The following is a 12818-nucleotide window of genomic DNA, read 5'->3' as shown; positions in this document are numbered from 1 at the left end:
AGCTTCTGCTTAACCATTTCAAAGCTCCCTGTTTGGGCAGTGATGGCACGATCGTCAGTATAGATGAAACTCTCTGTCCCTTCTGGTGGTGGCTGATAATTTCTGTCAATGTTAAACATTGATGGTGCAAGATGGTTTCCCCTGTAATAGGCAGTAAGAGCAGCTTCGGAGAGCTTCTGTTCAACCATTTCAAAGTTCCCTGCTTGGGCGGTGATGGCACGATCGTCAGCATAGAGGAAACTCTCTCTCCCTTCTGGTAGTGGCTGATCATTTTGTGTAGATGATAAACATTGATGGAGCAAGCTGGTTTTCCCTGTAATAGGCAGTAAGAGCACCTAAAGCTTCGGAGAGCTTCCAGAGGAGAGCGACTAAAATGATAAAGGGTCTGGAGAACAAGCCCTATGAGGAGCGGCTTAAGGAGCTGGGCATGTTTAGCCTGAAGAAGAGAAGGCTGAGAGGGGATATGATAGCCATGTATAAATATGTGAGAGGAAGCCACAGGGAGGAGGGAGCAAGCTTGTTTTCTGCTTCCTTGGAGACTAGAACGCAAGGGAACAATGGCTTCAAACTACAAGAGAGGAGATTCCATCTGAACATTAGGAAGAACTGCCTGACTGTGAGAGCCGTTCAGCAGTGGAACTCTCTGCCCCGGAGTGTGGTGGCGGCTCCTTCTTTGGAAGCTGTTAAACAGAGGCTGGATGGCCATCTGCCAGGGGTGATTTGAATGCAATATTCCTGCTTCTTGGCAGAACAAGCCCTATGAGGAGTGGCTTAAGGAGCTGGGCATGTTTAGCTGGGCATGTTTAGCCTCATGTTTGGACTGGATGGCCCATGAGGTCTCTTCCAACTCTTTGATTCTATGATTCTATGCTTAACCATTTCAAAGCTTCCTGCTTGGGCGGTGATGGCACGATCGTCAGCATAGAGGAAACTCTCTGTCCCTTCTGGTAGTGGCTGATCATTTTGTGTAGATGTTAAACATTGGTGGAGGAAGCACACTCCCCTGTGGCAGGTCGTTCTGATTCGCTATTTGCTTCTCTGGCCCTGGAACTCAACAAAAAAGCTCCTGTTTTGTAGCAGATTTCCTATGTAGCATGTAATGTGGTATCCTTTGAAACATTTGTGTTTAGATATGGATCCCATCATTAAGATATCTTGTTCTGTGTATGCGAATATTCCAAAATCTAAGACCATTTCAGATACAGAAAATCCAACCTGATGCATTTTTCGACAATTTCCAAAATATCTTGTCTTCTTTCCTTCCCTAACTGGTCTTATCTTCTTCGCGGGTCCCTCGCAGGTCATTCGGCGGCACATCCTCGGCTCTATTGTGCAAAGCGAGAGGAGCTACGTTGATTCCTTGAGGCGCATCCTGCAGGTAAGGAAACCTTCTGCTTCTCAAATTCTACCTTTGCCTCATTTTTGATGGCAAGATAGTGTCTGGAAACTGAGTGACAACAAAACAAAAATGCAGTCATGCAAAAGGTAAAGAAGGGATACCTAGCTAGCTACACCAAATGTCTCGATGACCTTCTTATTTGCCTATCTTTGGAGACTTTGTAGGACTGTTTTTAATCCTTTGCCTGCAGGATTACAGGAACCCTCTGATGGAGATGGAGCCCAAAGTGCTCAGCGCCAGGAAGTGCCAGGTGGTCTTCTTCCGGGTCAAGGAGATCCTCCAGTGCCACTCCATGTTCCAGATCGCCCTGTCCTCCCGGGTGGCGGAGTGGGACACCGCGGAGAAGATCGGCGACCTCTTTGTAGCCTCGGTGAGTGTCTTTGCGGGAAGATTTCCACACAACGGAAGAGTCGAGATGTTAAAAGTGTGAATTTTGTAAGAAGAAGGTTTCAAGAATGGGTTGAAGGGATGGGAGGAGAATAGAATAGCTTAGTTGTCATTGTTCGAGGGTTATCCAGAAAATAAGGCTGCAAGGCACACAGCTCTCGTGGGGAATTTTCTCGGGGGAAGTTGGTATCACTGCCGTATAGTGGGAAGCCAGTGTAAGTGAACGAGCTGTGCCAGTTGTCAGTAGCTCATTGACTGGGCATTGTGGATATCTGGAAAGTAAGATTACAAGGCATGTAGCTCTCATGGGGAATTTTCACAGGAGAAGTTGATATCACTCCTGTGTAGCGGGCAGCCAGTGGAAGCGAACGAGCAGTGCCAGTTGTTAGTAGCTCATTGACTGGGCATTGTGGATATCTGGAAAGTAAGATTACAAGTCATGTAGCTCTCATGGGGAATTTTCACAGGAGAAGTTGATATCACTCCTGTGTAGCAGGAAGCCAGTGTAAGCAAATGAGCAGTGCAAGTCGTCAGTAGCTCATTGACTGGGCATTGTGCTGAAGGTTAGAGTTTGCGCTGTACGAGGGATATCTGGAAAGTAAGGTTACAAGGCAAGTAGCTCTCATGGGGAATTTTCACAGGAGAAGTTGATATCACTCCTGTGTAGCAGGAAGCCAGTGTAAGCGAACGAGCAGTGCCAGTCATCAGTAGCTCATTGACTGGGCATTGTGGTGAAGGTTAGAGTTTGCGCTGTACGAGGGATATCTGGGAAGTAAGATTACAAGGCATGTAGCTCTCCTGGGGAATTTTCGCGGGAGAAGTTGATATCACTCCTGTGTAGCAGGAAGCCAGTGTAAGCGAACGAGCAGTGCCAGTCGTCAGTAGCTCATTGACTGGGCATTGTGGTGAAGGTTAGAGTTTGCGCTGTATGAGGGATATCTGGAAAGTAAGGTTACAAGACATGTAGCTCTCATGGGGAATTTTCACAGGGGAAGTTGATATCACTCCTGTGTAGCAGGAAGCCAGTGTAAGTGAACGAGCAGTGCCAGTCGTCAGTAGCTCATTGACTGGGCATTGTGGTGAAGGTTAGAGTTTGCGCTGTACGAGGGATATCTGGAAAGTAAGATTACAAGGCATGTAGCTCTCCTGGGGAATTTTCGCGGGAGAAGTTGATATCACTCCTGTGTAGCAGGAAGCCAGTGTAAGCGAACGAACAGTGCCAGTCGTCAGTAGCTCATTGACTGGGCATTGTGGTGAAGGTTAGAGTTTGCACTGTACGAGGGATATCTGGAAAGTAAGATTACAAGGCAAGTAGCTCTCATGGGGAATTTTCACAGGAGAAGTTGATATCACTCCTGTGTAGCAGGAAGCCAGTGTAAGCGAACGAGCAGTGCCAGTCGTCAGTAGCTCATTGACTGGGCATTGTGGTGAAGGTTAGAGTTTGCGCTGTATGAGGGATATCTGGAAAGTAAGGTTACAAGACATGTAGCTCTCATGGGGAATTTTCACAGGGGAAGTTGATATCACTCCTGTGTAGCAGGAAGCCAGTGTAAGTGAACGAGCAGTGCCAGTCGTCAGTAGCTCATTGACTGGGCATTGTGGTGAAGGTTAGAGTTTGCGCTGTACGAGGGATATCTGGAAAGTAAGGTTACAAGGCATGTAGCTCTCATGGGGAATTTTCGCAGGAGAAGTTGGTATCACTCCTGTGTAGCAGGAAGCCAGTGTAAGCGAACGAGCAGTGCCAGTCGTCAGTAGCTCATTGACTGGGCATTGTGGTGAAGGTTAGAGTTTGCGCTGTACGAGGGATATCTGGAAAGTAAGATTACAAGGCATGTAGCTCTCATGGGGAATTTTGCGGGAGAAGTTGATAACACTCCTGTGTAGCAGGAAGCCAGTGTAAGCAAACGAGCAGTGCCAGTCGTCAGCAGCTCATTGACTGGGCATTGTGGTGAAGGTTAGAGTTTGCGCTGTGCGAGGGATATCTGGAAAGTAAGTTTACAAGGCATGTAGCTCTCATGGGGAATTTTCGCGGGAGAAGTTGATATCACTCCTGTGTAGCAGGAAGCCAGTGTATGCGACCGAACAGTGCCCGTCGTCAGTAGCTCATTGACTGGGCATTGTGGTGAAAGTTAGAGTTTGCGCTGTAGCAAGGGATATCTGGAAAGTAAGATTACAACGCATGTAGCTCTCATGAGGAATTTTCACAGGAGAAGTTGATATCACTCCTGTGTAGCAGGAAGCCAGTGTAAGCGAATGAGCAGTGCCAGTTGTCAGTAGCTCCTTGGGCATTGTGGTGAAGGTTAGAGCTTGTGCTGTATGAGGGATATCTGGAAAGTAAGGTTACAAGGCATGTAGCTCTCATGGGGAATTTTTGCAGGAGAAGTTGATATCACTCCTGTGTAGCAGGAAGCCAGTGTAAGTGAACGAGCAGTGCCAGTCGTCAGTAGCTCATTGACTGGGCATTGTGGTGAAGGTTAGAGTTTGCGCTGTACGAGGGATATCTGGAAAGTAAGATTACAAGGCATGGGGAATTTTCATGGGAGAAGTTGATATCACTCCTGTGTAGCAGTAAGCCAGTGTATGCGACCGAGCAGTGCCAGTCGTCAGTAGCTCATTGTCTGGGCATTGTGGTGAAGTTTAGAGTTTGCGCTGTACAAGGGATATCTGGAAAGTAAGATTACAAGGCATGTAGCTCTCATGGGGAATTTTCGCAGGAGAAGTTGATATCACTCCTGTGCAGCAGGAAGCCAGTGTAAGCGAACGAGCAGTGCCAGTCGTCAGTAGCTCATTGACTGGGCATTGTGGTGAAGGTTAGAGTTTGCGCTGTACGAGGGATATCTGGGAAAGTAAGGTTACAAGGCAAGTAGCTCTCATGGGGAATTTTCACAGGAGAAGTTGATATCACTCCTGTGTAGCAGGAAGCCAGTGTAAGCGAACGAGCAGTGCCAGTCATCAGTAGCTCATTGACTGGGCATTGTGGTGAAGGTTAGAGTTTGCACTGTACGAGGGATATCTAGAAAGTAAGGTTACAAGGCATGTAGCTCTCATGGGGAATTTTCGCAGGAGAAGTTGATATCACTCCTGTGCAGCAGGAAGCCAGTGTAAGCGAACGAGCAGTGCCAGTCGTCAGTAGCTCATTGACTGGGCATTGTGGTGAAGGTTAGAGTTTGCGCTGTACGAGGGATATCTGGAAAGTAAGATTACAAGGCAAGTAGCTCTCATGGGGAATTTTCACAGGAGAAGTTGATATCACTCCTGTGTAGCAGGAAGCCAGTGTAAGTGAACGAGAGGTGCCAGTCGTCAGTAGCTCATTGACTGGGCATTGTGGTGAAGGTTAGAGTTTGCGCTGTATGAGGGATATCTGGAAAGTAAGATTACAAGACATGTAGCTCTCATGGGGAATTTTCACAGGGGAAGTTGATATCACTCCTGTGTAGCAGGAAGCCAGTGTAAGCGAACGAACAGTGCCAGTCGTCAGTAGCTCATTGACTGGGCATTGTGCTGAAGGTTAGAGTTTGCGCTGTACGAGGGATATCTGGAAAGTAAGATTACAAGGCAAGTAGCTCTCATGGGGAATTTTCACAGGAGAAGTTGATATCACTCCTGTGTAGCAGGAAGCCAGTGTAAGCGAACGGGCAGTGCCAGTCGTCAGTAGCTCATTGACTGGGCATTGTGCTGAAGGTTAGAATTTGCGCTGTACGAGGGATATCTGGAAAGTAAGATTACAAGGCAAGTAGCTCTCATGGGGAATTTTCACAGGAGAAGTTGATATCACTCCTGGGTAGCGGGAAGCCAGTGTAAGCGAACGAGCAGTGCCAGTCGTCAGTAGCTCATTGACTGGGCATTGTGGATATCTGGAAAGTAAGATTACAAGGCATGTAGCTCTCATGAGGAATTTTCACAGGAGAAGTTGATATCACTCCTGGGTAGCGGGAAGCCAGTGGAAGCGAACGAGCAGTGCCAGTCGTCAGTAGCTCATTGACTGGGCATTGTGGTGAAGGTTAGAGTTTGCGCTGACTCATGGGGAATTTTCGCGGGAGAAGTTGGTATCACTCCTGTGTAGCAGGAAGCCAGTGTAAGCGAACGAGCAGTGCCAGTCGTCAGTAGCTCATTGACTGGGCATTGTGGTGAAGGTTAGAGTTTGCGCTGTACGAGGGATATCTGGAAAGTAAGATTACAAGGCAAGTAGCTCTCATGGGGAATTTTCACAGGAGAAGTTGATATCACTCCTGTGTAGCAGGAAGCCAGTGTAAGTGAACGAGCAGTGCCAGTCGTCAGTAGCTCATTGTCTGGGCATTGTGGTGAAGTTTAGAGTTTGCGCTGTACAAGGGATATCTGGAAAGTAAGATTACAAGGCATGTAGCTCTCATGGGGAATTTTCGCAGGAGAAGTTGATATCACTCCTGTGCAGCAGGAAGCCAGTGTAAGCGAACGAGCAGTGCCAGTCGTCAGTAGCTCATTGACTGGGCATTGTGGTGAAGGTTAGAGTTTGCGCTGTACGAGGGATATCTGGGAAAGTAAGGTTACAAGGCAAGTAGCTCTCATGGGGAATTTTCACAGGCGAAGTTGATATCACTCCTGTGTAGCAGGAAGCCAGTGTAAGCGAACGAGCAGTGCCAGTCATCAGTAGCTCATTGACTGGGCATTGTGGTGAAGGTTAGAGTTTGCACTGTACGAGGGATATCTAGAAAGTAAGGTTACAAGGCATGTAGCTCTCATGGGGAATTTTCGCAGGAGAAGTTGATATCACTCCTGTGCAGCAGGAAGCCAGTGTAAGCGAACGAGCAGTGCCAGTCGTCAGTAGCTCATTGACTGGGCATTGTGGTGAAGGTTAGAGTTTGCGCTGTACGAGGGATATCTGGAAAGTAAGATTACAAGGCAAGTAGCTCTCATGGGGAATTTTCACAGGAGAAGTTGATATCACTCCTGTGTAGCAGGAAGCCAGTGTAAGTGAACGAGAGGTGCCAGTCGTCAGTAGCTCATTGACTGGGCATTGTGGTGAAGGTTAGAGTTTGCGCTGTATGAGGGATATCTGGAAAGTAAGATTACAAGACATGTAGCTCTCATGGGGAATTTTCACAGGGGAAGTTGATATCACTCCTGTGTAGCAGGAAGCCAGTGTAAGCGAACGAACAGTGCCAGTCGTCAGTAGCTCATTGACTGGGCATTGTGCTGAAGGTTAGAGTTTGCGCTGTACGAGGGATATCTGGAAAGTAAGATTACAAGGCAAGTAGCTCTCATGGGGAATTTTCACAGGAGAAGTTGATATCACTCCTGTGTAGCAGGAAGCCAGTGTAAGCGAACGGGCAGTGCCAGTCGTCAGTAGCTCATTGACTGGGCATTGTGCTGAAGGTTAGAATTTGCGCTGTACGAGGGATATCTGGAAAGTAAGATTACAAGGCAAGTAGCTCTCATGGGGAATTTTCACAGGAGAAGTTGATATCACTCCTGGGTAGCGGGAAGCCAGTGTAAGCGAACGAGCAGTGCCAGTCGTCAGTAGCTCATTGACTGGGCATTGTGGATATCTGGAAAGTAAGATTACAAGGCATGTAGCTCTCATGAGGAATTTTCACAGGAGAAGTTGATATCACTCCTGGGTAGCGGGAAGCCAGTGGAAGCGAACGAGCAGTGCCAGTCGTCAGTAGCTCATTGACTGGGCATTGTGGTGAAGGTTAGAGTTTGCGCTGACTCATGGGGAATTTTCGCGGGAGAAGTTGGTATCACTCCTGTGTAGCAGGAAGCCAGTGTAAGCGAACGAGCAGTGCCAGTCGTCAGTAGCTCATTGACTGGGCATTGTGGTGAAGGTTAGAGTTTGCGCTGTACGAGGGATATCTGGAAAGTAAGATTACAAGGCAAGTAGCTCTCATGGGGAATTTTCACAGGAGAAGTTGATATCACTCCTGTGTAGCAGGAAGCCAGTGTAAGTGAACGAGCAGTGCCAGTCGTCAGTAGCTCATTGAGTGGGCATTGTGGTGAAGGTTAGAGTTTGCGCTGTACGAAGGATATCTGGGAAGTAAGATTACAAGGCATGTAGCTCTCCTGGGGAATTTTCGCGGGAGAAGTTGATATCACTCCTGTGTAGCAGGAAGCTAGTGTAAGTGAACGAGCAGTGCCAGTCGTCAGTAGCTCATTGACTGGGCATTGTGGTGAAGGTTAGAGTTTGCGCTGTACGAGGGATATCTGGGAAGTAAGATTACAAGGCATGTAGCTCTCCTGGGGAATTTTCGCAGGAGAAGTTGATATCACTCCTGTGTAGCAGGAAGCCAGTGTAAGCGAACGAACAGTGCCAGTCGTCAGTAGCTCATTGACTGGGCATTGTGCTGAAGGTTAGAGTTTGCGCTGTACGAGGGATATCTGGAAAGTAAGATTACAAGGCAAGAAGGAGCTGGGGGTGGTGACGGCCGACAGGGAGCTCTGGCGTGGGCTGGTCCACGAGGTCACGAAGAGTCGGAGACGACTGAACGAATGAACAACAACAAGCTCTCATGGGGAATTTTCACAGGAGAAGTTGATATCACTCCTGTGTAGCAGGAAGCTAGTGTAAGCGAACGAGCAGTGCCAGTCGTCAGTAGCTCATTGACTGGGCATTGTGGTGAAGGTTAGAGTTTCCGCTATATGAGGGATATCTGGAAAGTAAGATTAGAAGGCATGTAGCTCTCATGGGGAATTTTCACAGGGGAAGTTGATATCACTCCTGTGTAGCAGGAAGCCAGTGTAAGTGAACGAGCAGTGCCAGTCGTCAGTAGCTCATTGACTGGGCATTGTGGTGAAGGTTAGAGTTTGCGCTGTACGAGGGATATCTGGAAAGTAAGATTACAAGGCATGTAGCTCTCCTGGGGAATTTTCGCGGGAGAAGTTGATATCACTCCTGTGTAGCAGGAAGCCAGTGTAAGCGAACGAACAGTGCCAGTCGTCAGTAGCTCATTGACTGGGCATTGTGCTGAAGGTTAGAGTTTGCGCTGTACGAGGGATATCTGGAAAGTAAGATTACAAGGCAAGTAGCTCTCATGGGGAATTTTCACAGGAGAAGTTGATATCACTCCTGTGTAGCAGGAAGCCAGTGTAAGCGAACGAGCAGTGCCAGTCGTCAGTAGCTCATTGACTGGGCATTGTGGTGAAGGTTAGAGTTTGCGCTGTATGAGGGATATCTGGAAAGTAAGGTTACAAGACATGTAGCTCTCATGGGGAATTTTCACAGGGGAAGTTGATATCACTCCTGTGTAGCAGGAAGCCAGTGTAAGTGAACGAGCAGTGCCAGTCGTCAGTAGCTCATTGACTGGGCATTGTGGTGAAGGTTAGAGTTTGCGCTGTACGAGGGATATCTGGAAAGTAAGGTTACAAGGCATGTAGCTCTCATGGGGAATTTTCGCAGGAGAAGTTGGTATCACTCCTGTGTAGCAGGAAGCCAGTGTAAGCGAACGAGCAGTGCCAGTCGTCAGTAGCTCATTGACTGGGCATTGTGGTGAAGGTTAGAGTTTGCGCTGTACGAGGGATATCTGGAAAGTAAGATTACAAGGCATGTAGCTCTCATGGGGAATTTTGCGGGAGAAGTTGATAACACTCCTGTGTAGCAGGAAGCCAGTGTAAGCAAACGAGCAGTGCCAGTCGTCAGCAGCTCATTGACTGGGCATTGTGGTGAAGGTTAGAGTTTGCGCTGTACGAGGGATATCTGGAAAGTAAGATTACAAGGCATGTAGCTCTCATGGGGAATTTTCGCAGGAGAAGTTGATATCACTCCTGTGTAGCAGGAAGCCAGTGTAAGCGAACGAACAGTGCCAGTCGTCAGTAGCACATTGACTGGGCATTGTGGTGAAGGTTAGAGTTTGCGCTGTGCGAGGGATATCTGGAAAGTAAGTTTACAAGGCATGTAGCTCTCATGGGGAATTTGTGCAGGAGAAGTTGATATCACTCCTGTGTAGCAGGAAGCCAGTGTAAGTGAACGAGCAGTGCCAGTCGTCAGTAGCTCATTGACTGGGCATTGTGGTGAAGGTTAGAGTTTGCGCTGTACGAGGGATATCTGGAAAGTAAGATTACAAGGCATGGGGAATTTTCACGGGAGAAGTTGATATCACTCCTGTGTAGCAGTAAGCCAGTGTATGCGACCGAGCAGTGCCAGTCGTCAGTAGCTCATTGTCTGGGCATTGTGGTGAAGTTTAGAGTTTGCGCTGTACAAGGGATATCTGGAAAGTAAGATTACAAGGCATGTAGCTCTCATGGGGAATTTTCGCAGGAGAAGTTGATATCACTCCTGTGCAGCAGGAAGCCAGTGTAAGCGAACGAGCAGTGCCAGTCGTCAGTAGCTCATTGACTGGGCATTGTGGTGAAGGTTAGAGTTTGCGCTGTACGAGGGATATCTGGGAAAGTAAGGTTACAAGGCAAGTAGCTCTCATGGGGAATTTTCACAGGAGAAGTTGATATCACTCCTGTGTAGCAGGAAGCCAGTGTAAGCGAACGAGCAGTGCCAGTCATCAGTAGCTCATTGACTGGGCATTGTGGTGAAGGTTAGAGTTTGCACTGTACGAGGGATATCTAGAAAGTAAGGTTACAAGGCATGTAGCTCTCATGGGGAATTTTCGCAGGAGAAGTTGATATCACTCCTGTGCAGCAGGAAGCCAGTGTAAGCGAACGAGCAGTGCCAGTCGTCAGTAGCTCATTGACTGGGCATTGTGGTGAAGGTTAGAGTTTGCGCTGTACGAGGGATATCTGGAAAGTAAGATTACAAGGCAAGTAGCTCTCATGGGGAAGTTTCACAGGAGAAGTTGATATCACTCCTGTGTAGCAGGAAGCCAGTGTAAGTGAACGAGAGGTGCCAGTCGTCAGTAGCTCATTGACTGGGCATTGTGGTGAAGGTTAGAGTTTGCGCTGTATGAGGGATATCTGGAAAGTAAGATTACAAGACATGTAGCTCTCATGGGGAATTTTCACAGGGGAAGTTGATATCACTCCTGTGTAGCAGGAAGCCAGTGTAAGCGAACGAACAGTGCCAGTCGTCAGTAGCTCATTGACTGGGCATTGTGCTGAAGGTTAGAGTTTGCGCTGTACGAGGGATATCTGGAAAGTAAGATTACAAGGCAAGTAGCTCTCATGGGGAATTTTCACAGGAGAAGTTGATATCACTCCTGTGTAGCAGGAAGCCAGTGTAAGCGAACGGGCAGTGCCAGTCGTCAGTAGCTCATTGACTGGGCATTGTGCTGAAGGTTAGAATTTGCGCTGTACGAGGGATATCTGGAAAGTAAGATTACAAGGCAAGTAGCTCTCATGGGGAATTTTCACAGGAGAAGTTGATATCACTCCTGGGTAGCGGGAAGCCAGTGTAAGCGAACGAGCAGTGCCAGTCGTCAGTAGCTCATTGACTGGGCATTGTGGATATCTGGAAAGTAAGATTACAAGGCATGTAGCTCTCATGAGGAATTTTCATAGGAGAAGTTGATATCACTCCTGGGTAGCGGGAAGCCAGTGGAAGCGAACGAGCAGTGCCAGTCGTCAGTAGCTCATTGACTGGGCATTGTGGTGAAGGTTAGAGTTTGCGCTGACTCATGGGGAATTTTCGCGGGAGAAGTTGGTATCACTCCTGTGTAGCAGGAAGCCAGTGTAAGCGAACGAGCAGTGCCAGTCGTCAGTAGCTCATTGACTGGGCATTGTGGTGAAGGTTAGAGTTTGCGCTGTACGAGGGATATCTGGAAAGTAAGATTACAAGGCAAGTAGCTCTCATGGGGAATTTTCACAGGAGAAGTTGATATCACTCCTGTGTAGCAGGAAGCCAGTGTAAGTGAACGAGCAGTGCCAGTCGTCAGTAGCTCATTGTCTGGGCATTGTGGTGAAGTTTAGAGTTTGCGCTGTACAAGGGATATCTGGAAAGTAAGATTACAAGGCATGTAGCTCTCATGGGGAATTTTCGCAGGAGAAGTTGATATCACTCCTGTGCAGCAGGAAGCCAGTGTAAGCGAACGAGCAGTGCCAGTCGTCAGTAGCTCATTGACTGGGCATTGTGGTGAAGGTTAGAGTTTGCGCTGTACGAGGGATATCTGGGAAAGTAAGGTTACAAGGCAAGTAGCTCTCATGGGGAATTTTCACAGGAGAAGTTGATATCACTCCTGTGTAGCAGGAAGCCAGTGTAAGCGAACGAGCAGTGCCAGTCATCAGTAGCTCATTGACTGGGCATTGTGGTGAAGGTTAGAGTTTGCACTGTACGAGGGATATCTAGAAAGTAAGGTTACAAGGCATGTAGCTCTCATGGGGAATTTTCGCAGGAGAAGTTGATATCACTCCTGTGCAGCAGGAAGCCAGTGTAAGCGAACGAGCAGTGCCAGTCGTCAGTAGCTCATTGACTGGGCATTGTGGTGAAGGTTAGAGTTTGCGCTGTACGAGGGATATCTGGAAAGTAAGATTACAAGGCAAGTAGCTCTCATGGGGAATTTTCACAGGAGAAGTTGATATCACTCCTGTGTAGCAGGAAGCCAGTGTAAGTGAACGAGAGGTGCCAGTCGTCAGTAGCTCATTGACTGGGCATTGTGGTGAAGGTTAGAGTTTGCGCTGTATGAGGGATATCTGGAAAGTAAGATTACAAGACATGTAGCTCTCATGGGGAATTTTCACAGGGGAAGTTGATATCACTCCTGTGTAGCAGGAAGCCAGTGTAAGCGAACGAACAGTGCCAGTCGTCAGTAGCTCATTGACTGGGCATTGTGCTGAAGGTTAGAGTTTGCGCTGTACGAGGGATATCTGGAAAGTAAGATTACAAGGCAAGTAGCTCTCATGGGGAATTTTCACAGGAGAAGTTGATATCACTCCTGTGTAGCAGGAAGCCAGTGTAAGCGAACGGGCAGTGCCAGTCGTCAGTAGCTCATTGACTGGGCATTGTGCTGAAGGTTAGAATTTGCGCTGTACGAGGGATATCTGGAAAGTAAGATTACAAGGCAAGTAGCTCTCATGGGGAATTTTCACAGGAGAAGTTGATATCACTCCTGGGTAGCGGGAAGCCAGTGTAAGCGAACGAGCAGTGCCAGTCGTCAGTAGCTCATTGACTGGGCAT

At 47.9% G+C, this 12818-nt stretch overlaps 1 protein-coding gene across 19 annotated transcripts in view; it reads left to right on the top strand.

Moving 5' to 3' along the window:
* The window catches only part of ARHGEF10L (Rho guanine nucleotide exchange factor 10 like), a 151265-nt gene that overhangs the window by 58368 nt on the left and 80079 nt on the right, over positions 1-12818 (top strand). For all 19 annotated transcript variants that reach the window (XM_067472737.1, XM_067472734.1, XM_067472735.1 and 16 more), the window contains 2 exons: positions 1301-1378; positions 1590-1769. In XM_067472737.1, coding sequence (XP_067328838.1) covers positions 1301-1378; positions 1590-1769 — 258 coding nt within the window. The remainder of the gene's footprint in view (positions 1-1300; positions 1379-1589; positions 1770-12818) is intronic.

Source organism: Anolis sagrei, chromosome 13 (genome assembly GCF_037176765.1).
Source record: "Anolis sagrei isolate rAnoSag1 chromosome 13, rAnoSag1.mat, whole genome shotgun sequence".
NCBI lineage: Eukaryota > Metazoa > Chordata > Lepidosauria > Squamata > Dactyloidae > Anolis > Anolis sagrei.
This window is presented reverse-complemented; position numbering and strand designations above follow the sequence as displayed.